Genomic DNA, 27,641 nt, shown 5'->3' with positions numbered 1-27,641 from the left:
CTTTTTGGCACCTATTTTTGGCACGAGCTAGATACCACCACCTGCTTACCCATACCTATAAATATCCACCAACAGTAATCACAATTCACACAACATTCAGCCTTGATAATGGATGCAGAACGCATTCGAAACGTGTCGGCAAACTCATCACTAGCTACAACTTTTACCCGTTGTTCTAACAACGTTAAGACGGCTTATCGACTTCTTGAGAAGAATTCTAAGAAGAAAGTAAACCTACAGACATCGGTCTTGTTTAACAAAATATATATATATATTTTTTTTTTTTTTATATTATTTATATTACATTTCTTTTTGGCGATTGTCTTTGCCAATTCAAACAGTAATTAGGCCAGAATGGACTGGTGTTAACACAGCCTAAAATTATCTCACTAAGCCTACCTCATCTTGGTTCACAAAAACATTTCTTATCATACTGCAGCATCAGCATTTAAATGAAGTATAAAATGATAAAACAAGCTTTAAAAAAATAGGATTACAATTGTAACAGAAGATATTTACAAACATATTTTCTTCTAGCAACATATCACCACTCTAAACTTTTATTACTTTGTTCCAATCTCTGTACAAGTACCCACTCAACTGAAAGTCAAGTTGGGATAAACAGTTGAAAAGAATGGAAAAGAGCTTTCTCTACATGTTTACTTTAGTAATATATGACATCTCAAAGCTGAGATACAGGCAATTACATCAAAAAGCAATGATCAAGGATGAAAAACTGATTAGCTAATAACCAATAAAACCACACTTGCCTTGAAGTTACAAGTCTCAAATTAACACTTTGGTTCAAAACAATTTATCTTTCATCCTAGAGACTATGAGTGCTGTATTATGCTCATGTAAAATTCAGGAAATTCACAAACTAATCTAAAACCAAAATTTGCTAATTTTTACAATTTGATGGAAAAAAAATAAAAAAATATAAAGGAAAATAGCAATAAGTTTATTATCTATATTTTTTAAATTTAAAGATGCAATTTTACTCTCAAGGGAGGATGCACTTACATGAGTGATATACAGTAAAATATGGTAATATAATTAGAGGGTTGAAAAGACTTCCTAATGAAATAAAGAGACTTTCAGATTTGGCTACCGAGAAGAGAAACACCACTTTGTTCACACAGGACAAATTGTTTTTATTATCAAACACAACAAAAACAGTTATGCTGAATAAATTGTAGGTAGTTCCTCAACAATTGAATATTTTGTCTGGCTCTGAACTGGTGCAAAATTGTGCTCTACTTGAATATCACTTAAAGCAGATTTGCATAAGTTAAGTTTATGCTAAGTCTAGCCAGCTAGTTAATAAACTATTACTGTTAGAATAATTTCCTCAGTCAAGAGAAACATTTCTATCTAAAAAACTTAGAAATCTAAAAACAAATTGCAAACATATCTCTCCTAATGCTACAAAACTTGGGTTTGAACACACCAAGTGCACAGAAACTCTCGGAGATCTCCATCTCAAGTCACAGTCTGATCAATGGTCATTCAGCTCACCTGCTTTAACAGTGTTTTATGTATACATAGCAAGTTCAACTCTGGTTATTCCTACAAAATTTCAGTAGATGTACACATGTGCATCTATATAATTGTTAACACACTCACTTGTGGCATATAGATTAAGGTCAGATATACAGGTTTCACATTTACATGTTAGTTTGTTCAAAAATCATAATATACTTTTTATGTCTCAAATTAAGTGTAGCAGTTCTTTTATACAACTATTATATCTCAGAACTAGAGAATGGCTGTGAACAGGAACAGTAAAATGAGAAACATAATTCTTTTTTTCTTCATTCAACATATGTATATGAAGTTTTTATTCAATTCACAATTTCACACTACAGAAAACTTTGCCCCTCCCTGAAAAAATTTCTGATGCCCATGGATCTGCCTAAGTCAAGAAAAGCATATTGCTCCAGTACCATTATTTCCATTAAGAGAAACTCATTCTATGTGATATTGATAAACAGACAGCATTTTTTGTTCCTTTTTTTTTTTTTTTATAAGTACTATTTCTGAATTTTTTTCATATTACCCACCTGTTATGCCAAAAGGTGTAAAGAGCTTATGTATTAAAATATGGGTGAGTTGTCATGTCTTGAGTTGCAACTCAAAGACAATTAATAGAGTAGTGCACCTTGAGTATTATAGGTAGCATTTGATGAAGCCATTTTGTGTTGCAAAATTATTATGTACAAAAGAGGTAGGGGTCAATGGTTAACTCCTGCCAGTAGAGGTAAGAAGTATACTCTAGAGATTTAAATAAAATGCATAACAGAAAATTAAAAATGAAGAACCTGAGTTGGCATATTTTTTCTGAAAACATTGTTTCTGCAGTACAACAAAATATATGCAGTTTTGTTGTTAGGAGAAAAAAGGGAAAAATTTGGTATTGCTGTTCTCCAATCATGTAACAACCAGTTGCTATCTATGTTGAGCATAATAAAATTCCAGATATGAATTTTATTTTCATGACTACTAAAATGTATAAATTTAAATTTGTAGATAAAAAAAAATATAACAAACTTTATGTTGTATTTGTAAGAATGGGTTTATACTATATACTTACATTCCCTCTAAAACAGTGATATACTTCTATAAACATTTTCTAGGTACTGCAAGAATGTATTGATTCTTTATATTAACACTTCTTGTGTTATTTTCTTTCTCTAGATATTACATGTACAGCAGAATTAATGTCCATTAATTGGGATATAAATCATTATTTGTACGTGCATTTGACTACAGACAATCTTTAACTCATCAAGATGCTTGACACAGAGAGCCAGTTCATAGTATAATGCCCTCTATGCTAATGAACTTAAAAAATACAAAAACAACAGGAAAAATTCATGTGTCTTGAAATTTCTTAATGAAATTAATCACCAGCAGAAAGTTTTGTTTAAATCAAATTTTTTGATTAAAATAATTTGAATTTAATTTGTTAATAAGATAGTTTAACATAAAGTAAAGATATTTATTGACAAACTGTGGTAAAGTAAAACATAATTCCACTAGATTTTAATTATTTTTCTTACATTATTAAACTTTGAAGAATTTAGTAAAATCTGACAATTGAATGGTTAGTAAAGTAATACTTCAGGAATGAAATCTCAGTAATATTAACATAAATTTACTGGAAATAACAATTAAAACATTAATACTAAATAAATAAGTTAATTTAGATTAGAGAATTAAAAAGTAACACAAAAGTTATATAAAGATTGAATTTAATGTTATGAAATCCATAACCTCAGCCTGTAATTGTTTTTTACATTTTTATTAATTTACAGAAATTGAGAGTTTACTTACAGTGAAGTGAATCACTAATCAGGAAGCTTGCATTACTGACATTATTACCTAACTTTTCATGCTGTATAACAATGTTAGAAATGCTTAGTTGATAGGTTTTGATGCAGTTAATGGACTATACATACAAGTTATTTAACATTTTGCTGACCTGATTAGGTTATAAATGTTCAGATATCACACATGGTATATTGCCTATTCATTTCTCACAATTCTCAAAGACTCTACAAACCCAGGGTTAAATTCTAAGGGGAATTCATTTAAAAATAACTAGCAAGTACTTATTACTTGGCCAGTTGTTGGCAGTCAATTAATCAGTAATTGGCTGATTTTCATGTGGATACATTCCTACTGTTAGTAAATTTTATTCTCCTGAGTTACAGCCTTCAATAGAAAGATTAGTGGCTTATCACCTAGACTCCCAGTAATGTTAAATGTGGCCTATTGGCTAGTGTTGGCCGTGGAGCTAAGGTTCCAAGGTTTGTGTCCAATTACCGTCACTTGAGGTGCAAAATAAGAATGATTATTAAATTCCATTATTTGGTCTGGTAACAGTAGCCCAATAATTGATTGTGATTGGTATTGACTAGCTGCCTTCCCTCTATCACTCACAATTATTTATGGCTAACTCCAATAGCCTTTGAGTATACTAGAATGTTTACATATATAGGAAGCTAATTGCTAGTAAAAATTTAATGAGGTTATTTGCAATTACTGATAGAATAAAAACTACACTTCTATTTTTAGTGTTGTAATTTACAGTGATACTGTTATGTGAGGGAGGTCCTTTTGTGTGTGTCTTAAACATATCTTGCCATTAACTCGTTATATTGTTTTGGTGCTTTACATTGATACATATAACATTACTAGCTTTGCAGTCTTATGAGCACTCTTTCATTTATATTTATTTGAATATTTCAGGAAAAATCCTACTGAGTAACTACCCGGAGCTACAGAATTTTTGGGATCATTGTTGTGCAAGACAAGAAATGTTATGTTCGAGTGTCGAGCAGGTTTTACCTCTTTTGACCAGTTTCTTAAATGACATATTTCAGAAAAAAACTCGTCAAACCTGCACCAAAGGTATTTTTTTCATTTAATAAGTAGGTTTGTAAAGTGTTGACAAATCAGTGGAATTTTTGTTATGTTATTAAACCACACAGAATTTCATATAGATTTTCATGAAATAAACAATACACTAGAATATTTTAACTTTGTTTTAATATAAACTTCAATAATGAAAGAAAAATGGCAACATTCTTAAAACAAGGCATTTACTCTAATGATTTTTGCTTATGTTAGATTGTTCTTTTTATAACAGTTGTGATTATATTTTATTAACCCTTTCCATAGGGGTCACGGGCCACAGGCCATGTCATTGCATTTGTTGACTCGCATTCAGAATTTTATTGAACTACTATTTTATGAATTTATGTCAATAATTTTGGTATTAAACTGTAGATTATAATTCAAATCTTAATATTATACATTGTTTAATTTCTTAATTTAAAAGTAAATATTAAAAAAACACACCTAAACATTGATTTTTATTTTTATGTGTCATGTTGTATGTTGAATGCAGCATTGGTTCAAATTAGAAATTTGTTATGTTAAAATACAAAGTGTATAGTTTCATATGTATAAGGAACTCAAATTACTGATATTAACCAGCTAGAATATAAAATAAGAACCTCCTATTTTTTCTATTTGCTGAGATATTGTTCATGTACTGAATCAAAAACAGTGGCCCCGCTTACCTCTTTCCATTTTTGGAAATACTCTTTTATATACACTACTTCTCTCTATGACATGTTAATAACCAGTCAAAAGCTCATAATGCCTGCCTAGTGGCTTTCTCAGCCATTTTCAAGAACTAGGATATCACCTTGTTCTTTTGATACAAATCTTCATGCTGGTAAGGTGAGTCTTTAGTCTGCTCGAAATTTCATTTTTTTTTTTTACTAAAATACAGCATAATTACTAAGCTTGATAAATTATAGTAGAATTGTATGGAATCAGTATAGTAATTTATGATTTTTTGGTTATTTCAAAAATTTACTGATAATCTGCCAAATTTTGTGAATATATGTTTACAAATTTAAAAATTATAGCATCAAAACTATAACAAGCACAAAATGGTTATGAGGTCAGTTCCAGGGACTGTGACCATTTTTTAATAACAGTTAAGTATATTTTTCTTATAAGCTTCCTTAAAACAGTATGAAAAGAATTATTAATTTCAAGTAATGATGATATTCATATTGATGTACTGTATAGTTAGTTTTGTGTAATGATCTGGTAAACTGAACTTAATTGACATGTTATCAAAAATTGCAAAGTGAGGCTACCACCCTAGGGGGGTCTGGGGGCATCCTCCCACAGAAAATTTAAAAAATTGAGATCCAAGCTATGTGAAAAAAATGGCCAAAAATGTAAAATTTTATTTTTCTGTGACCTGACTGTTACATAATTGTTAGTATTTCATTAACAAGAATATCTAACAAAAGTTTCAATGACATCCATGTAAAAACAGGCAAAAAAAAGTGCTAAAAAATGTAAACTTTCATATATTTTATCTTCTGTAACCTTGACAAGTTCATTTCATGAAAGTAGATTGTCCAACTCAATCCTGGGTGGATGTAAATTGGCATATTGAGTTATAATTTCATCTGGGTTCACAGATTGACTATAATGTACATGGATTAAGCCAATGTTTGGAAGCCTTTGACATGTCATGCTAGCCCTACTGTATGTATTTAATCTCCTAAGGGTGCTAGCCCCTCTTTTGCACCCACAAGATGTGATAGGCAAGATACAACCAATTTTCAACAGTATGAAAATCTGGGGGAAAAACATTTTATCACAGCTTTTAATACTTTTGATAAAAGTGTCAGGAAGGTCTTCCAGTGGCATGTTTTTGAAATTGCCCTTCCATCTTGCTTACTCTTCAGTGAAAAGCTCAGGCTGTGTCAGGTCTTTGACATACGTATCTACAGTTTCTTATAGTGACCTTGCATTTAATGATCGAAACACAGCTGGCACCAGGCCCAACAACTTAGTGCATGAGACAGCTAATGCTATAAATTGAACAAAAGAAAATGTTTCTCAACAAGTGTTAAATACATGTAGCTGTATGATTTACAGTAACTGGACTACAACAAAGACAGTTTTAACAAATTGATTTCCAGACCCTTTCATTCTTTATTTTCACTATTTTCTATCTTATAATATAAAACAAAATCAATTTATAATGAAGTAACCTTGGTGCCCTTTGAAATTTAAAATTTTTTAATCTAGAATTGACTTAATTTACTGAAAAAACATTAAATGTCATTGAAGCTGTTCCTCTTACTACTTGTCAGAAATTGTATTTGATTAAAGCTATGAATACCTGTATTTATTTATATTTATTAGATACTCCAAGAAAATCCCTGCCTCTATTATCCAAATTAATGTAAAATAATAAGATATACATATTGTTATGACAGCGGAATTCGCGCGATGCTGGGAGCATGCGCACTGGAGTTTCTAGAAGGATCGTGACTTAGCGAGCAACCTCATAAATGTCCCAGCATTTGCTAGACGCCCTCTTTTTTAGTATATAAGCCGGAGATAGATTGAAGAGAGATAATCGAGTCAAGCGAGCAGTAGGCACCATAAATAAAGTGTGTGAATCGCTGTGAATTATAGTGTGTGTTTATAAAAGTAGTTAAGTTTAAAGTGACTGTGGAAATTAAGTGTATTACAAAGTTTGTACCGAGAAAAAATAAACTAGTTTTAATTAAGAAAGGACTTGTATCACTGAAATTTCTCGGAAAGAATTTTTAGGGGAAATTATCGAACAAGCAGATACGTAACAATATATATGTATGGCATCTGTATTTATGGTGAATAAACTGCTACTGCTACTAATACTACTTAAATAGTTACTACTCTACTACCACCACCAGCACTACTACTGCTACTAAAAAATTAAATAAAAAACCAAAACAACATAGATGTCATATATAAAAGACTGGACAAAGAAAAGCTGAATGTGCAGGAAGTGCTAATGGTATGGAACAAGGGAATATCTACTGGAGTAGAAGCTACTGAAGGAAGAGAAATCAGCAAGACAATAATTAGTACCACCATCTGTCGATTACACTGTATTTACACATAAAAATACCAATGTGTTCATTGCTTAATTCCATCCTGCATCAAACTAAAAATAAATTAAACAAAATAATGAAAATTGTGAAAAACATCTTCATAAAATTTAAACTCCATTTTATTTGATACACATATCCTACATACATTTAAAATTAAAGTTCATCAATAATTTTGTTATAGGCTGTTGTTTCTGTAACTTCTTAAACAAGCACATATGTAGTAGACCTATATCATCTTACAAGTTGATTTGTGCAAAAATATTTCACTTTTAGTTTGAGAATATGTAAATTAATACTGCTAACTTGAGGTCATTCTAATGTCTATTGTTTACAATTTAAATATTGAATTGAAAGCAATTAATATTATATCTGAAAAGAAAGAAAGTAGTCTTATACCTGAAAACTGCTCTTCAAGCTCACTTAAAATGTGGTCCACGAAAGGAATAGCAAAGTTCACAAAGTAGTATTTCAGGACCTTGTGATCACACTTTGGGCTCTCACACAAACAGTCAGATTCAGCACTGATGTTACTATGGTGTTGCTGTTTCTTTGCAATTCTGGGAATAGTGGTATTTTCACCAATCTGTCAAATATATTTTGTGATATTTTAAATTTAGTGCTCAGATATGCATTATAAACCAGTATTTATTTATATTAGTCTTAGTAGGTTAATATTACCTTCTTTTATATTGTCAAACATAATATTGCAAAGCTGGAAGTAAAATCAACAAATAACTAATACATATTTATACTATACCTTATTAATTTTAAAAGTCGTTAAAGCACACACTATTAAGACAGGGAAGCTACATAAGATACCTTAAGTTGTTTTTTTGTTTTTAATACCCGAGTTGCAATTCGTTAGGCATGAGTCAATCAAGCTCCAAACCTTACATCTATCTGCTGCTGTAAACTCTGGTATTGTTTCTTAACTGTAGACATCTAAAGGATATATTTCAATTTTAAACATAATGGTCATGAATATATTTGTGTAATCATATTTACAAATACAAATATTTCAAATACAAAATAATATATATATATATTTTATTATTAGTATTATATATACAGTGATCCCTCTTATAAGTAGAAACCCTTGCTGAGGAACAAGTGTCCACTTATACAAAGTAAAAATAAGTATATATGTAATGCACTGAAACGTGGCCACTTATAAGAGGGCCTACTGTATATCTATAATTAGACTTGCCAATTGAAGCACCTCTGATGTACAAGATTTAATTAATTATTATTTCAAAATCCTGGACAAGCACAGCAACAAATCAAGTGATGGTGATGGCATATTATGCTAAGCAGTGGACAGACAGAGCCTAAACAAGAGATGTTTTATATTTTTAGAAGTCACTTTGAACTTACTTTTGTGTAAGCATTGTAAACATCTCAAGTTGTTTCTTGCAGTTGATGGCTCAAACCATCTAATCCAGAAAGGCTCATATAGGTAACCAAGAATGTTAAAATGAAATCAAATAATGATATGCTTTGCAGGAGTCCATTTACTTCTCTTTTAGTGTCCCGCTGGTCATATGAGTTTAGGTCTAGGTCCTCAACCTTCTAGAGCTATAATCAAATAAAAGTATTCCTGGTAGAACTGCTTGTAGGCATCATGTCATGCTGCCCATCTTGTGACACACAAGTCAATTAGTGGTTTTCTCTTCTCTGCATATGAAACCTTCTGCTGAATGATAGTTTTCAGCAAACCTTCACTCTTTGGACTATAATTGAAAAAAACATTCACTGCTTTCATTTTATCTAAAGTGTTCCAGATGCATGGTAGCTGACATAAATGAACAATGACAAGGTTGAGCTCATGACTGCTACATGTGGTGTAGACTGCTTTTGGTGCATGATTTCTAACCACTGCTTGGACAGCAACTCTACTGCTACTTATGTTTTGTGCCCCATCATAACACTGCCCGCTCATCTCAACCAGTGGTATTTTCAGATGTTTTAACAGTTCTATGACCTTGTTCCCTATATCAGCTCCAGTTATTCTTTGTAGACTTACAAAACCGAAAAGGTCTTCATGAACATTCAAATCTTCAGTTACATATTGAATACAAACTGGCATATAGTCCCCCATTGTGCATGGTTACTTGCACAATGACAGAGATTAGTTCATTTTGTATTCTGACAGATGTGTATTTGGCATTTTGTTGCAACGATGAAGATAAGAGTTTTTACAAAATACTATCTGACTCAGCTAGGAGCTTCAGTATGGCCAAAAATTTCCTGGGATTTTTATCATCTATGAGGCACTCATCATCTCCCCATAAAGCTATACCCTGCTTTGTACAAAAAAGTACTGCTTGTGTAATCATTTTGACAATTAGTGTATTTTCTGTGCAACTATTTGCACGTTCACTATCAAAATGGTGTGAAAGTGTACTTTGTGGGTTTTCGTGTCTTAACTGGAATACAGCAGTCTTGCATGACCAAAAAGTGATACGTATTAGAAGCATGTTCCTAACTTTTTCTCAAAGCTTATACCACTTTGTGAATGGGGCATTGACAAATACACCAAGCTTTTCTCTGCCTTTTGCAAAGAGTGCATAATGTATGCAGAAAAGGCCATCTAGATGAGGACTGTACACAAGTAATTCATATTTGTTTAAACTATTATAAGAAAGCAATTGGTAGAAACTATGCATGGGAAAAATAATATGTTGGAGATGGCTTAAATTCATTTGCTGCCAAGTTGTCCTACTGAGTTGAAGACAGGTTTTGTACAGCTTTGCAACATTCTAATCCTATAAGTGTACTTTTCAAAATAAGTCCAGTGTCATTAAAAAGCTCTTCAGTAGTTGGGATTATTGAAAGTGGATCATCAGTTGTTGAAAGAGATGGTTGTTGAAAAGTACTTGAAGAGTGCAATCCAAGAAGGGGGGGGGGGGTTCACACCCCTGGGAACTGGCCTGTATTATAAGTATATATATCCTAAAGTATTTAATATGTAAGATTTATTAACCCAGATTTCTGTTACCACTAGCTTGTAAACATGCGTAACATAAAATATTCAGTGAGATACAAGAGGGAAAGGTAGAAAAAGAAACTTCCAAAAATTGTGAAGTTTCATTTGCAAGTTATAGATTCTTCTTACTCATAGGAATTTGATTTATAATTTACTCTCTGCCAACACTCGTCCTTCTAAAGAACAAAGATAATCTATATCTATTTCTTTGGAAGAGTATGAGGATAAAAAATATATATATATATTGTAAACCTAGTATCATGGTTGGGATTTGGACCAGTTTCCACATTATGATACCTGTATAGATGTCCAACCATCTATGCTTATAAAACTTTATACAGGTACACCACTGATTTTCTGGCACCCTTGGTTCCAGAGCCTTTCTGGATTATCTGTTTTGCCGGACCAACAGAGGTCATGTAATAATAATTCCACAATACACCTCTGACCTATTAATTATACCCCTCCCATGTCTCTAAAGCACCATGGACTGCAAGAAACTTAAATAAAACATATATTAAATGTAAATTAAATGATTAATGAAATACATTAGTACAGGTATAAATGATACAGGTTTATTAGTACAGTATAAATGAAAAAGGTTTATTAATTACTGTACTCACAAAGAATGTTGCAATAGTACCGCTTCCAAAGTGGTTAATTTCAGAATTTTACTGTTATTATTATTGTTATTTTCAAGTATGTAATATATTTTGAATTTTCATACACTATTATCAGCATTCTGTGAAGAATTGAAGAAAAAAATTTAAACTAAATATTTGTATCTTGTTAAACTACATATTCTTGGAGACATTCATGAAAAAATTCAAGCAGTTTGATACATTAGTTCCATATTTATAAGAACATTTCATACCTACTTAAAATGTAAGTAGCCCATCCCAAAAGAGCGTGCACCACACACACAATGCCATCTATGGCTGCCCAGTGAAGTAATCTGGTAGTTGCAGGAATTTCAAGTGCGCTCTCATAATTTTGTTTGGAGTAAAGGAAGTGCCAGACCATCAGTTGTGGGAAAATCAGTGGTGTACTGTATTATTCCAAAAGAGAATACATATATTTTATAAATATCGTATGTGATAGAGTTAACCATCTTCTGTCTTTTTTAAATATCAGTGACAGTAGAAAAAATTAATTGTACAGTTTGCTCTAATTGCATTCTGTATTATGTATAGTGGAAGATATTTCTATTTCTGTTCTAAATATCTCACAAAGGCACAATATGTGTTCATTAAATGAAGCCAAACAAAAGTGTAAAGACTATGTATACATCTACATAGACACTTATATTTGATAATGTGTAAGCTGTTGGGAAACTTGATTTAATCTGTTTTTCTAAGTTCTAAAGAACTTGTTTCTTTATTTTCTCTCACAGTTACAGTTGCAAGGCATTTCATCTGCAAAGTGCTAGATGTGACCAGATGCGAACCAGACAATACAGTGACAATACTTCAGCTTCAACAGTATTATGAGAACCAGAATTGTTCTCTGATAAATCTTTTCAACAGACTTACAGATGAAGGTAAGGACACTATTGAAACTTCTACAAAATGTTTTTCATAGTTATCTTGTGACAGTATAGTTTTACTACATAATACTGTCTTGCAAGTGCACTGTATGCAGTCTTAAAACATAAATTTAACTTTAGTCATTCTAGCCATAATTATTTGTCATTAAAAACAGTACTATTATAAGGTAAACTGAAATTTCACAGTAAGTAAAATACTCTTTTAAAAAATATTTAACACAGAACTCCTAAATGCAATTTGATAGATGTTGGTTTAACTATTTTAACTATTATACTATTTTGAATACTAAGAGATCAAATTCTCAAGTTTTTGTTTTTATTAGTGATATATATATATATATATATATATATAATGATTTCAGCTATGAGAATTTTAAGTTGTAAGAAAACAGAAATTATAGTGACTAAGTTATTTTTAAGCCTGAGATTAAATTACAAAATATAACCATTATGATTGTATCTGAATAACACTAGACAATTTATATTCTTTTATTGTAAATTTGATTCTTAAGCATAAGTGCTTGAGACCATTTTATTAGACTTCAGATGTTGGAAATTGAAATAGATTAAAAAGGATGTAGGATGTTGGCACATGGTTTGCATGATAGTATGTGTCTAATGATGCTTTTAATCAAGTTACTCAGATAGAAATACTTCACTCTGGAGATGAAACTGCAATAAAAAAACTTCTTTCAACCTGCAAAAAATGTATACCAGCTTCTGGTACTTTACTTGCTATAGGATGGTTGCTAACACTGATCGATTCTGGATTACCAAAACTTGCTGGTAAGTTTTTTGTGAGGTTGATAGTTCTAGTTACAAAAATCATCTTGCACTCATAAATATAATGTCATTTGTAGGTTCTGGTACTTGATAGTCATAATTCTCATAAACACAAGAATTTAGATTATGTTATTACTTAATAGAAGATGATAAGAATAATATTAGTTGTACTACTCAGTACTTTTTTACCAAAACCAACAAGAATGATGCCAGTTGTTCCGATACGATTGTACCTCCTTCACACAAAGCTATCTCAATCTTCTTTCTGCCCTCTAAACATTGTTAAAAAAATTTTGTACTCACTATCAATTTTGCACCATTTTTGAACATGTGCAATAGTACTGTACCACTTATTTTGGCACAGCTAGCTCCCTCTGCTATACCCACTAAATCCTTGCTTTCTCAATTGGCACAGCTTTGATTAGATGTGTGTTTTTTTGCATGTGACTACTTTTTATGATTGTGCTTATTTGCCATTTCAGTTATTTTTTCAACAGTTTTCTTTGACTGTTGGCATTCATATATATATATTTATACATATATATTTGCATTTGTTTCTTGTTATTGAATTATATGAGAATTTCGTATGAAGTCATGATTCAATGTATTGACAATGGTAGTTCCTGTTACAATCAACAACACTACTGATACGGCTTCCAAGGAATTGGGTTCTATTTTATCAGCAGGAGAGGTACAAGCCTTAATCATGTTTGTCCTGACAGTGTTGCTGATGAAGAATACAATCAAGGAGAAGACAATTTGGACTCTCTTTTTTGGTCTGTCACTCTACATCTCTTCAGGAGATTTCACCTTGGCTTTGTTGAACACTTTCCATTTCTCCAAGTTTTGTAAGATTTTTTCTTCCCCCAGTAATTTTCCTCCTTTTGAGTCGTGCATCCTCCATGTTCTTTTGATTTGCCTAATTAGGATCTCAGTGTGGTCCCTTATGCCCTTTCTCATCTTCCCTTAGTACCTTTGTCTAAGTGTTTCATGTACCATCTTTCCCTCAAGACCCATTGCCTTTTCCTTCTTAATTGCGAACATCGTCAATCAGGTATTTATGCTGTTTACATTACTTGCATCCTCTACCATTCCTCTTATGTCATCCTATATCCTGACCAGTCCTTCCTCTCTAAAACCTATGCAGCCCATGAAGATATATTGGTTTTCACACCCATTTACTTACCTTCCATCTCCCATTCCAGTCCTGATTGGCTTCATTGTCTGGATTGCTCCTTATTGTGTTATGTGGCACATTCTACCTCTTTTTTGGGCTTCACTGATTTTTATTTCCTGAAACCCTTCTGTGTCCCATGATCTATCCCCTATCATGGTAACTGGTTGGGTTCATCAACTCGTTAGGTTGGCATATTCAGACTTATCCAAGGAAATTCGCTATCTCCAAAATGTTTCTTCTCTTCAGCTTCATCACATCACCATGTCTTATGCTGCTTGTCTTCACCATCCTTTGGAGGAGATTGCTCAGGCTGGAATGTGGACTGCTCTCAATAACTTTGTCGCTTATTATCTGCATGATCTGGCTGTATCTTTCTCAGGCAGATACGTCCTGTAGTGATTCTACACATGTGCATTGGCCTTTTATTGAGGTAAGTTTTATCACTTCCTTTAATTTATGCTTTTATTTTCAGCAACCCTAGTTTTTACCAGTGATAATGGGATCCCACTCTGTGGCAAGTGTTACTTGGTCAGGCATGCTTTGCTTCAAAACTTTACTATTTACTGATTACACTGTAATGCTCACTGTAGATATGGGATGTTCTGCAAGACCACCAGTGGCTTTCCCAGTGGTGTATGTATGTATATATATATATTTCTAGATATCAGTAAGTTTCATTCACTCAGTGGTAGACTATCACTTGTGGACTTATGAGTAAATCAGAAGGGGATTTCTACTTATCTCTTCTGACCCTTTGATTGAATAAATTGGGGTCAGTTTGCCTTTCAAAATACAGAATTGTGAACACTCATTGCACTTTCTGAGATATGACGTTCCTCCAGACTCCCCACCGCATTTCTTCCCCTCCCCCTTCTTTTTTTTTCCAGTGGACCATGGGATTCCTTACCACTTCTCAGTTCCTAATTGCTAGGGTGGTGGACCATGGAGGTTTCCTCCTGAGAGTTTAGAAATATAATTTACCATACATACTCATGCTTATACACTCATTGAGAAGAGGGCAAAGCTGGTTTCCGTCCTCTAATTTCAGTTGGAGCAGGTCCAGCATACACAGGATCCTCCTTGCAATACTGGGTTCAGGATGATACTGCCCTATTCATATAGTTGTGTGCAGTAGAGGCTCTTCTTCTCATTAATTCTGGTTGCAGGAGGTTCTTTCCCTACTTCTATTGTTGAATTTGGAGAACTTTGTTTGCCTCATAATACTGGCAACAGGATGTACGTACACTGTTCCTTTCATCCTCATAACTCCAGATGCAGGATGTCTCTTCCCTGAATTTATGGTTGAGTGACTTATGATTTCTGCTCGTAATTCTGGTTAGAGATATTACCCTGTTCTTACAGTTGAGTTAAGGCAATGCCACGGCCCCATAATGCCAGGTTCAGTATGTTGTACTTCTTGCTTCTACAGTGGTTTTGGGAGTTTTTCTAGTTTTGGCCACGAGCTAACTTCATCTTCATAATTTCAGTTGCTTGATGTATGACACTGTTTACCTATGGTTGATGTAACACAGTCCACATGCCCTAGTCACTATGTTTATGTTACAATATATTTGTTTTTATCTTTTTTGATCCTCATCCTCCTAATGCTGAGGACAAGTTATGGAACCTTGTCTGTCTGATTGAGGTTGTGTATGTACATAGTTCATTCAGTTTATATTTTACTATGGATTGCATCTCTCATACAAATTGCAAATGTGCATATCCTTTTTTCTGCTTGTATCAGATTCATTTCCTACTTCAAGCATGAAAAGCATCCCTGTTCCAGTACCCCACAGTGTGCTTCCTTTTAATCTCGTAGCACACCCATTCATTCTGGATTGTCACTTTCTTCTTGGTTTCTTAAACCAGCCCCATAACCTTTGCAGTGTGGGATTCTAGCTTTGTATGAGATGAAGTAAGACCATATCGGAAGTCAACATTTTATTACATTGAAAATGTATTTCCGATAAATACGTACCTCTTCTCTCACACTTCCTCCCCAATGCCAGTGTTCTTCTTTTAGAGCCTGCCAATTCTCAAAAGTGAGGATTGAGCTGAAATAGCAGAGGGAGCTAGCTGTGCCAACATAGGTGGCGCAATACTATTGTAGTACTTGTATTGTACTATTGTACTTTCTACATGTTCAAAAATGGTGTGAAATTGATAGGGTATATAGACTGGTTTGCTGAATGCAAAAATGTTTTAGCATTGCTTAGAGGGCAGAAATAAGATCAAGATAGCTGTGTGTGAGAAGGGTAAGTACCTATTGGAAATTCAAGTTCAGTGTAAGAAAATGTTAACTTTAAAGTTCTGTTATGTGTTCACATAATCACTAAATGATGGCACATTCAGTTTGCTGAAATGTACTAATAAGGTGATACATTTTACACCTTGTTAGCCAAACTGGGTGTAAAATATAATTTCTACTAGGTTCTGAATTATTTAATCTTAATTTTCATAATTCACGGGTTTTATTCAGCAAATTAAAAGTAACAGAAGTTCTTGACCCTTGATCAGTGTAGAATGACTTTTTAGTCACAAAATATTAAGATATATATATATATATAGAACCTGAACAGAGGAATGAGGAGCTGATATTTCCAAATCATCAATTTACACATCTAACTCTAACCTTAGCCACTATATGCTTAAGTACAACTTGTAATTTTGTCCAAAATGTAAATTAGGCTCACTTGAACAGAAAGTGTTTAGTTTTTGGAGCAAGACTAGATGAGCTATACTCAGTATCTAAAATATCAATCTGCTTGTTAAGCGTAACTCTTTACAACATTTTGCTGAACTCAAGACACTGTGAAAAATTAGAGCTTCTAGACAAGAAGGGTGTATGTGTTGATACAACCTATTGAACTGGGGAGGCAAAATCTTTCTCACTAAGCATTCCAAGAATCATTTATGAGTTTCAAAATGACATAGTATTTTTGAGAAATTAGAAACATTTTCTCTCCTAAAAGAGCAAGGAGTCTATCAAATTGTGCTGCTTGAACAAATTTCTTTGATGACTTTTTATCTAATGTAACTATTAATGACATACATGAAGTGTACAAAATGGAATAGTAACCAGGTCAGGATGTGGTACTATATTTACTGAACAATCCCGAAGTATTTCAGATACTTCATACTATTACTTTAAGGAAATGACTACTTATACATATTAGATACTAGCAGGCCTATTGGATACACTTCTAGACTTTAGAGAAGATAAGCATCTACAAAGCTAGTCATTAAAGAAAAATCACCATATATTATTAATGTAAATTGTAGCATCTCAATATACACATGTTCAGATGAACAAAGTTTCTAAATGCAGTAACAAAATAACAAGCTTCTTATTATTTTCACTGACACTGTAGTGACACAGCTAATCTTTTTCTGTTAGCAGAAGCATTCCTTTCCTTATGATCATTAAGATCAGAGCTTGACGTGTTATTAATTGTATATAATATCTGTACTTAAACTCAGGTTGGCTAAAATTGTATTTAAATAACGTGTTAGTTAAAATCAAAACTAGATGCATTAGAGAGATTATTACACCTATCTTCAAATATTGTGTACATTCTATTAAAATTAAGTGTGAGTTAGCTGCTCTAACTTTGTTTTAATTATATTTGATAATATATTAGAGCAGATTAGTAAGTTATGGTAAAACTTTAATCCTAAAACAAAGAAGTCATAAGATCTAATTGTAGATAAATTACAAAAGAAGAAACCTAATAACCACAACAATTTTGAAAGGTAGACTTTCATCCTTCAGGAGTAAAAGAATGAGTAGTTCAAAGGCTCGGTTATTGTTTTTTTTTATTTTTTGATGAATCTCTGGTAGTATTGCAATAAACTATGTAAATTTTTTTTTCTGTTTGATGCTTTATAGATGTATCATTTCTACTACAAATGAATTTCATTTAAGGGTCAGCTATTGTCTGTTATTTGATATTAAGTATTCATTTTCATTAATATCTGAAGGAAATGTATGATATTTCATGTGCTATAATCTGAATATATGTATATGTATTTTTAGAATCGTATTTAAAAGATACAGCTAAGAGTTCCTCAACACGAAAATTTGTAAGTTTTCTTCTTCTTTTTTTTCAACATAATAGAAAGATTCATTCAGTTTAATGGTTTACAATGTAATAGACTGTTTTAATTGATCTTATTTTGAATATTAAACATTTTAAAACATATGGAACATTATTTTTAAAAGTTAACTTATTAAATACATAAACAAAATGTCAACAAGAATACAGAGTTGAGAAAAAACAAGAAACTGTACATTTCTCAAATACATCATTTATTATGACCATGGTTTCACCAGTAAAGGCATCATTAGGTACAGATTGAAATGTTTTATAGCAGGGTTTATATATGTTTAAACAAAGAACTGGAAGTGACCTTAACATTCACCTTGAGACAGGTGGGGTAAGAAATGTGGAGGAGCTTAAGCTGGTTTGGTCGTTTAGAACTTTTTCTGGATTTGTTTTCAGACATCTATTTATTTCTAAAATTTCCAGACTGTATAGTTTTTTTACCTTTTTCATAAATATGTAAAGTTTTGCAGTTTTTTCCAGATTAAATTGGTGTTTAGTTTCAATAAGGTGGGATGCAAAGGTTGAATCCATTTCCCTTAATTTCCAGCTTCTAGAGTGTTCTTTGATTCTCATTTCTATGGAACATCCTGTTTGACATATATATATATACACTATCGCAGTCTTGACATGTTAATTGGTAAACACCACTGTTGCTGTACTTTTCAATTCTTTGTTGTTGCACAACATTTTTCACAGGTTGTTTTTACAGTAGAAGGCTGGTCTTAGATTTCTTTGTTAAGTGTGTTATATATTTGGTGAGAAGGTTTTCTAATGTAGCTCATCTTAAACCATTTCTTTTTGTTGTCATTTCGTACACTATGTGGGTATATTGATTTTGAATTTTTGGCTTTCAATTTTTTAAACAACAGTGTGTTAACTAACTTTGTTCTATAACCATTGTTAACAGCAATTTGTTATAGTTTTTAATTCAGTTTCATAATCTTCATATGACAAGGGTACAGTAATAAGTCTGTGTAACAAACTATGGAACACAGTAAGTTTGTGTGATAATCGGTGTCTTCCACTGTAAAAAACAACCTAGGAAATATGTTGTACAACAGCAAAGACAGAATTGAAAAGTACAGCAACAGTGTTGTTTACCAATTAACATGTCAAGACTGCGATACAATTGTCTTGTTTCTCCTCAATTTTATAATTATGGAGTTTCACCAAGTACCAACAGTTTCAAGTATCAATTATATGAATAAGAATAGGTTATTCATTTTAAGAAGTGTTGAAACTCAAGAATATTGTGAAGATGAGGATGGATGAAAGTATTTATGAAAGACTTCCTTTTTTTATAAGATATAATAAGCAGTAACTTTGATACTGCTATGAAAGTTTGTGTTGGATGATTTTTTTATTTTTCTAAGCAGTGTTGTAATTGTTTCAACTAGTTACTTAAGATATTAATTTCTAGTTATGCATTTTTATATATTTGTTAAGTAGGACTGACTAATTTAATTTATTAATCAATAACCTATTAGCAGCAATTATGTTAATTAGTGTCATGTAAGCTAACTGATTAATCAAAATTACAATTAAATTGAATAATGTTATGAAAATAATCAACTGATTGAAATTAGTGTTTGATTATTACTGTTTTCAATTATTCCAACTCTCCAAGTAATCAAAATATTGCCATTATGTTTATTTTTTGTTGAATACAAATATAACAGGTGAGCCTGGGAAGGGCATCATTTGAAATCAGCTTTCCACAAATTATAAATGAATTTATTTAAAAATCCAGGAAGACAGTTGTTTGTGTAGCCAAATGAGCACACAAGCCACTAACTTGAGGAAATTTACGTTTGGAACAAAGAAACTGACCTTGAGACTGCTAATACAAATAACATACAAGACTTTATTCACAAATGTTCCAATAATCTTCCACATCATTAACTCCAAAATAATTTCGAAAAAATTCTACATCAAATTCTTCATTCTGCTCATGTAACTGTTCATTAATTAAACCTTCTATAAGATTCATTAGCTCAAACACTATATTGAACAAATTATCCAGTAAGCTATTATGCAAAATGCACTCAGACATAGTTCAATTTAATTTAGTGTAGTCATCCTGGTTAGAACTTCTAAAATATCTTTCAACAAGGTTATAACTTCTTCAATAAATCTTACTAGATCTACAACTGAGTTCTCTTTTATCACCTTATTATTTTCACACATTATCCATTATACATTGTTAGACTAGAGAGAATAGCATTGAATACTTACAAAGCATATGTATGCTGGAGGTTTTGGATCAACTGTAGGACTGCCATTCTTCTGGTGTATCTTCTTCCTCCTATAGATGCAGGTTCAACTGACCTCTATAACTACCAAAGAGAACTGATTTTGTACCACAAAACTTGATGTTTTATATGTATTTCCATGTATTATTACAATTTATCAAGTAGCATGGCATGTCCAGTTCACAAGTAGGTCCTTCGTTTAATTGGCTTAATTTTGTCAATTCACTGAACCAAAACCAAAACTGGATATGGTCACAACCTGTTAAATGCCTGCCTATTTGCATAAACATAACAAGTTAACATAAACTTTTCTGTAGCCTTTCCCTCTGCTACATTTGCATCTGTTTATGTAGGTAAGACAAACCACTGGTTTGTACTTTTAATGTAGCAATTTGTAAATGCATCTTAGTCAACTTGTATATTTACTGTAACATATACATTTCCTTATTTGGACAAACATATTCACAAACCTTTCATTATACACTCATTAATATGTGCATATCCTTTCTTCAACTGACATGTATCTGTCACGTATACAGAAACCATAATTTTCTCTCCTAGAAACATCTGTAATTTTAATAAAATGCCTCAAATGCTTCACAAAGCTACATAATTGGCTCTGCCCACTGTGGGAATTGAAGCCCAATTTTATAATTTAAGTTTTTTTATTTTTACTTCAAGTTTATTCACTTTTGAACCAACACACCAAGGGTCTCATTCTCACCCTGTTTTTGTAATGGCAAAATTATAATTTTGAACTACTGACTAGAGGGAAGACAACTGATTTGTAGTACCCACTGCCAACTCTCAGACTACTGATTTTTTGTTTCTTTTTTTTAGCTTCTATGAGGGAATGCATGCAATGGTTTGAGGAACACTATACTAATAAATTAAGTATATGTGCATTGAAGAAGTAATGTTGACTATTATTCCAATTTTTATGAAGTGTATCTTCACAAAATGTGGCAAACTTTTATTCAATTTGTACTCAAGAAATTAGATGTTTTACTGAAGTTTTTGTACTAAAGATATGTCTGTGAAATTCCAAAATCTGCCCAACTCAAACTGACATGTCAATGTACAAGGTGATGTCCATTGCATAGTTTGCAAGTTGCATTTGTATATCCTCTAAAAGTCTTTTAAATATGTATCTAAAGTTATTTTCAGTATCCCTATATAATATATCTGGTTGTCAGATTTTAAAAAAATAATATTATTTATATAAGTTCTTTTTGTTCGAAATTAATAACTTTTACTTATATTTCTTAATAATATAAATGTATATACTATGTTGTTGTTGTTGAGCTTAGGATTATTCTACAGTAGGTGTCTGTGACTTGTTAGCGATAAATTCAACAATGAATAAACAGCACACATTTTACTTTTTTACAAATAATGCATATATATTCAGAACAAGTTAAATGTATGTACAACAAAGTCTTCACACTATAGAGATTACAGACATATCATAAACACTATTTATATAGTTCTCTTCTTCTTGTCAAAAGTCCACTTAGGCCTATTCAATTACTTTAGAATTTCAGTTGAGAGGTCAAACTATCTTCTCTATATTACTATCATACTAGTATTCTGTGTGTGATTCACTTACAGTTGGGGTACAAGTTACTGTAATTCGTTTGGTCTTCTTTCGTCGGAAAATCCTCTGTTCCTTTTGTCAAAGTGTACCCAGGCTGATTCAATTACTTTAGAATCACACTTTGACAGAATAAAACTATCCTTCTTATCTTTTTTACATTGTTAGTTTCACTCTAACATATTAAATGTTAGGCCTATGTCAGCCTATCACTTTTACATTACTTAACTTCACACCAACTATATTCTCTTTGATTTTATCTGTCTAAAACTATCTGTCTTCCTGCTCGTCTCACCCTATTTATGTCGTTATTACATAGTCGTCTGGCCACTTTGTATATTCTCGACACCAATTAGTTATTAACAAAACTTTCTACAATTGTCTGCTTTTGACTCTTATAATAACAAAACTTGAAAATAATAAAATATTCACTCACAATTATAAATTAATCACTGATATTTAAACCAAACAATCTTTTATATCATGACACTGGTATTTTCTCTTTTGTATCATAAACTGTTGCAAAATCAGTAATGTACGTTAAAATGAAATATTGATAACTTAGACATCAAATGTATAATACCATGTTGAATGGCACTGTGTGCAAAGTCAAGGAATGCACACTTTGACCCCCACCCATGCACATAGGTTTAATTGGCCCATCAATTAATCGATTAGAAAATACCACTAATGGTCTTGTTCTATTGTTAAGTAATAAATTTACATACAAGTCCAGAGGGTATTCAGAAAGAAACAATATTTTATTTCCTGTAGGCCAGTCATATCAGATTACAACCAAAAACGTATTCCAGTGATGTTGAGGGTGTGAACAGACATTATGTTGCATTTTTTTTATTGTTTCTTACTCTTCATCATACTACTTCTGTAAAGTGAAAGTAAGGTGTTAAAAATCAAATTGTGTACACCTGTTTAAATAATGGAAGGGTTGCAAACTATCTTTGAAAAAACCCATAAAAGATTAAAATCACAAAGAGCAAGGTCAGGACACTTGTCAAAATCACAAAGAGCAAGGTCAGGTTTGACAAGTGTCAAACTTCTCAATTACAGTTGTTGTTGCATATTATTTAAAATCAGTGTCCCTCTTGGTTGCCATTTTGTAATGTTGTTGCACACCATTTATTTGTAAACATAACATATGGTGATGCATGTAATGACCTAATAACTTGGTTACTTATTTAGGAGTGTAGCTAACACTACAAAGTGGGGGAGGTTCCTTCCAAAAAAAATATGAGCCTTTTCTTCTATACAAAGAATGTAAGTGATTTATGTTATGCAAGTGTTTACTTGTAAAATCAGGAAATTGTGGACCTTTTAGAATATTGGGGTAGTTGTTTGACCACCATCTCCACCAATCCCCAGTTATGCCCCTGTCATTAGCTGCAATTTATTCATATTCAATGTATAAGAAAGAAATTCATCTTATTCCATAAAAAACCCTCATTTTTGAGTCAACACATTAGAAATTGAGAAGATTACTAAAGTTTACAGGTTTTTGAAGATCTCAGAGAAACCTATAAATGGTTAAAATTATTATATAATCTGCTAGAGTTTTGCAATTAGTACAAAATCCTGAACTTCTCAAAAATGAATGCAATTTTTTGCTACTTTGTTGTTTTATTGTGATGTTTTATGTAGATCATGTCTGTATTCCTGGAGGGATTAGAAAGTGATGATCCACAGATACGTCAAGGTTCTTGTTGTGCACTGGGAGCTCTGAAGGTAAGTTACTTATTGTTGCTTATATGTAGTTTGCTTGTGGTACTAAGAAATCAATATTAAAAATTACCTGAATTACAAAATAAAATTTATAACCTGAACATTTTTGCAAGGAAAAACCATCCTTCTTCAAGGGTAAATTGATCCCTAGTTTCCACCTCAAGAGGAATACCTTCCTTCCAAAAGTGCTTGAGTTGGGTTTCTTATGTAGCATGTTAGATTATTGTTGGATATTTTTTAAGGAGAGCAGACTTTTACTGGAGTTGTTCTAAATCTAATCTATATTTATAGATTCATATACTTACATAAAACATTAGTCATGTAATAATATTCTTCTCCTTTGTGTAATAGTGAAAAAAATATTAAAAGCACAAGAACTACAAAACAGTCTAAACAAAATTTATCTTATTCACAATGTTTAAATTTAGTAATCTCTTTTAAGCAAGATAATTTCATAACTTAATTATTTTTTTCCTTAGCTTTAGATGTTCACTGATGAGGTAGACATTTTGCACATGGGATAAATATTGCATTTGTAATTAAGTGTCTTCAGAAGAAAAAAAAACAATGACTGACTGTTCTAATCCAAGTATTTTTTACGTATTTTCAGGCTACTGAACATATTGAGTTGCTAGTATACCTGTCTCACATGGATGAAAATTTGTTAGTACAACAACAAGCAAAAAAGACTCTCTTTACATTTGGTAAGTTTTCCTGCAGCAGTAGCTTGTTCATGAGAGCAATAAAAATAACCATGTAGCATTGAAAACTATTTAATAAGAAAATTCTGATTTCATGAAATAGAAATTTTAAATATTTGAAAATTCCTATTAGCAATATGGAATTACTGTTTTTAGTTGCATCAGAATTGTACTCCTAAAACATCAGAATCATTATCTTCAAAACAAAAATTCCAATTTCAAGGTTATTAGTGAATGAAGGGGAAAGTGCTGCTTTAGCATTCATTGTAAAGAGTTGCCTTTGATGCATGCTAATTATAATGAAGAATTTTATTGTCAGAAACATATGAGCTGTTAATTTTTATTATTTTAGTGATTTATTTAGTTTCTTCATGTATTGAATCCTGGAGCAATAGAAGGAATGAAAAATACTTTTAAAGTGATATTTCGTAGTTCATATATATAAATACCCATGTTAAATGTAATCCAACAAAACAGTTGTCTGTCACACTAGATTATGAAAATTTTATTCTTAGGATTTACTGTGAAAACTGGAGAACATTTTTTTTCTATGTTGAATTAACTTCCAGACCAATTCATCATGTGAAATATTATTTTGTGACATGCTTATTATTAATTAAATTCATAATCAATCTTCTTAACTACATTTTAGCTTTATACTGAAAAATTCAAAGAAACATTTATGCCATGGTTATTAACTATTTGTCCATCATGGTGCAGGTCAAATTGGCTCAAGATTGCTTCTAGTCTGAATTTTAGTTCCTTTGGAAAATTATGAATATTTGAGTGGACTTTTGAAAGTCAAACATCTCTGTTCTGTACTGGAAGTATAACCGGTATAAATTTTTAATCACAAAAATAATGCATATTATTAGAAAAATAGTGTTGAGTGTCTCACCTGATCATATTAATTTTCTACACAGTGATTGATAAATATTTATTCATGTTAAATATATTGCCTAATAGATAGCTAATTTTATACATTTTGCTTGATGAAGCATTATTATCTGGAATTCAGTACATGGCTTAATGAATTTTATTTTTATTGCTTGATAAATTGCTATTATCCAGTGATCCTTTTATCTTGTATCAATAGATAATTTCATGCACTCTGTGGAATCAATAATCTTGTTTTAAATGTGTGGCCTAATGGTTGATTTGTTTAAAGAAAAAAAAAACTTAAGGAGAAGTGGAAAACTGAATTTGTTTGGTGCAAAGTTAGATTGATATTTGTTTTTACTGCCACAAATCTTTAACTGTTACTCATCCTCTGCTACATTATTAACTATTAACAGTACTGAAGTTTCGTATTTAATAGCAATGTTACGTATTGAGAATTTGAAATAATCCAAGGCCACAATAAATAATTTAACGTTTAATTGTTGAATTGTACCCTGGATTTAGTGTTTAGAAATATGCCGGTATTTAACTTAATTTACGCCATTTGCCAACAAGCTTGATTCACACCATTTTTGTTTTGAAACAAATACATTTTAATATATATATATACAACACTATAATTTACATTAGCAACTATTATAATTAATCGTTACAAACAAAGTTTTATAGACAGAAATTTCACTAACTTACAAATAGCTTAAAACCATCTTCCTAGTTCAGAGTCTCCTTGATATCCAGCGAGTTGTACATATATAATTTGGCAGGAAGCTAGCTAGCTTTGTCAGGCACTGAATTGTTGGACCGTTGACGTAAGATAATATTTTCACAAAATCACTAATGTCCGATGAGAAATTAGTAATATTCTTGGAGAGATATTAAAGTTTGATGGGAATTCACTGACGTTTAAAATTTATAACTGTTCCTGGTCAAATGTCATATATTTTCCAGTTGATAAGGGTTAATGAAATCACAGTTTATAGCTTACACAGTAATAACAGTTTCATAGTAGGCCTATCTCTTCTCTGTTGTTTTTTGGCGCAATGCCCTGCTATTTTATAGGCTAGACACATCTTCTAGAACCTTCTGATAACACCAGATACCGAAATGGATAATATTGTTGATTCTTGTTCACAAATGTTCTACAATCTTGGAGAATTGGCGGGAATTTCGCCATACATAACTAACATGGTGAGCTAAACACAAATTTGTTATACGAAACACATATCTGATACTACAAGTTACACATATTTCTAAATACAAATTCAATCCAAACAATGTTCATTTTAAAAATAAATACATTATAATAAATTCGTTACAGCAAGAATAGGTTATGTTGGTTAATGTTGAGTAATATTAGATGCATTTCCAAATTCTATTAGTGGGTATGTTTTTTTATATGACTTGATAATGGATCCTACATACATATTTATGCAGCAAGGATTGGAAATATATCATTAAAATGAAATAAAATTATTATTCTGTTAACTGACTCTAAAATACATAATTTGCATTTGTGAATATACTATTCCTAGAAAGAAAGATGTCTTCATTTTCATACATATTTATACTGCTTTTATAGGGTTTGATAAATCATTATCTAACCTAGCATGGAATCATATTATAATATTTACCTTTCAGGAGAAGATGGAAAAAGAGCTTATGAACAATGTCAGCTTTTCACAGAAGGATTTCAAGGACTTAATGTAAAGTGATAGTTATTTTTGGTGCTATGAATATTCAGTAAAATGTTTTTCTCTCTTAAGTCTGACAAATATCTGACCTTATTGAGTGGCTGTCAAGACATTTCTTTATGCTTTCTGAAAAAAGCAAACAAATGCACATTTTAAATGTATGTATACAAGCTGAAGTAAGACTAGCCTACACGTAGAATGAGTGTAACCATTGGAGCCTCAACTTGCTTGCATGATGATTATGCCAAAGACACCCTTTTAAGCTTGTGTTGTGTTGAAGCCAAAGAAATAATGTGATATACCTTCATGACAATAAGTAATACCTCTGACAGTCAGCTGTTTCATACATTACAACTAATTAATAAATTGGGATGCAGCTAAAAAGTTGGATTTGTCCCAAAAACCAAAGAGTTCTCTTTCATTATGCAAAAAACATCCTTAGAATAAAGATTTAATATTGTATAAATAATAGCCAAGTATGAGGTTTATGTCAAATAGAAATTCATGATGATCACATTAAGTATTCTTATTATTTGTAATGATCTGAACAAATATGACAGAAATATGTACCATTTATGCAAATAAGATCATTAGAAGTTTTCAGAGATCTTTAAACTATTTAAATATGATCTAGAAATTTCCATGTATTTGTTGTGTATATATATATATATATATATATATATA

The 27,641-nt window shown here is 31.6% G+C and overlaps 1 protein-coding gene across 1 annotated transcript in view; it reads left to right on the top strand.

Annotated features, from left to right (window-relative positions):
- The window catches only part of LOC106468118 (rho family-interacting cell polarization regulator 1-like), a 105,723-nt gene extending 78,091 nt beyond the window's left edge, over window positions 1-27,632 (top strand). Inside the window, exons 16-22 of the mRNA XM_022396425.1 lie at window positions 4,255-4,416; window positions 11,864-12,010; window positions 12,653-12,802; window positions 18,013-18,059; window positions 23,585-23,668; window positions 24,276-24,369; window positions 26,905-27,632. Coding sequence (XP_022252133.1) covers window positions 4,255-4,416; window positions 11,864-12,010; window positions 12,653-12,802; window positions 18,013-18,059; window positions 23,585-23,668; window positions 24,276-24,369; window positions 26,905-26,978 — 758 coding nt within the window. The 3' untranslated portion in view covers window positions 26,979-27,632. The remainder of the gene's footprint in view (window positions 1-4,254; window positions 4,417-11,863; window positions 12,011-12,652; window positions 12,803-18,012; window positions 18,060-23,584; window positions 23,669-24,275; window positions 24,370-26,904) is intronic.
- Window positions 27,633-27,641: the final 9 nt, after the last annotated feature.

The sequence above is a fragment of the Limulus polyphemus genome, unplaced genomic scaffold (genome assembly GCF_000517525.1).
Source record: "Limulus polyphemus unplaced genomic scaffold, Limulus_polyphemus-2.1.2 Scaffold2879, whole genome shotgun sequence".
Lineage (NCBI taxonomy): Eukaryota > Metazoa > Arthropoda > Merostomata > Xiphosura > Limulidae > Limulus > Limulus polyphemus.
The sequence above is the reverse complement of the archived record's forward strand: the minus strand, read 5'-3'. Positions and strand labels throughout refer to the sequence as shown.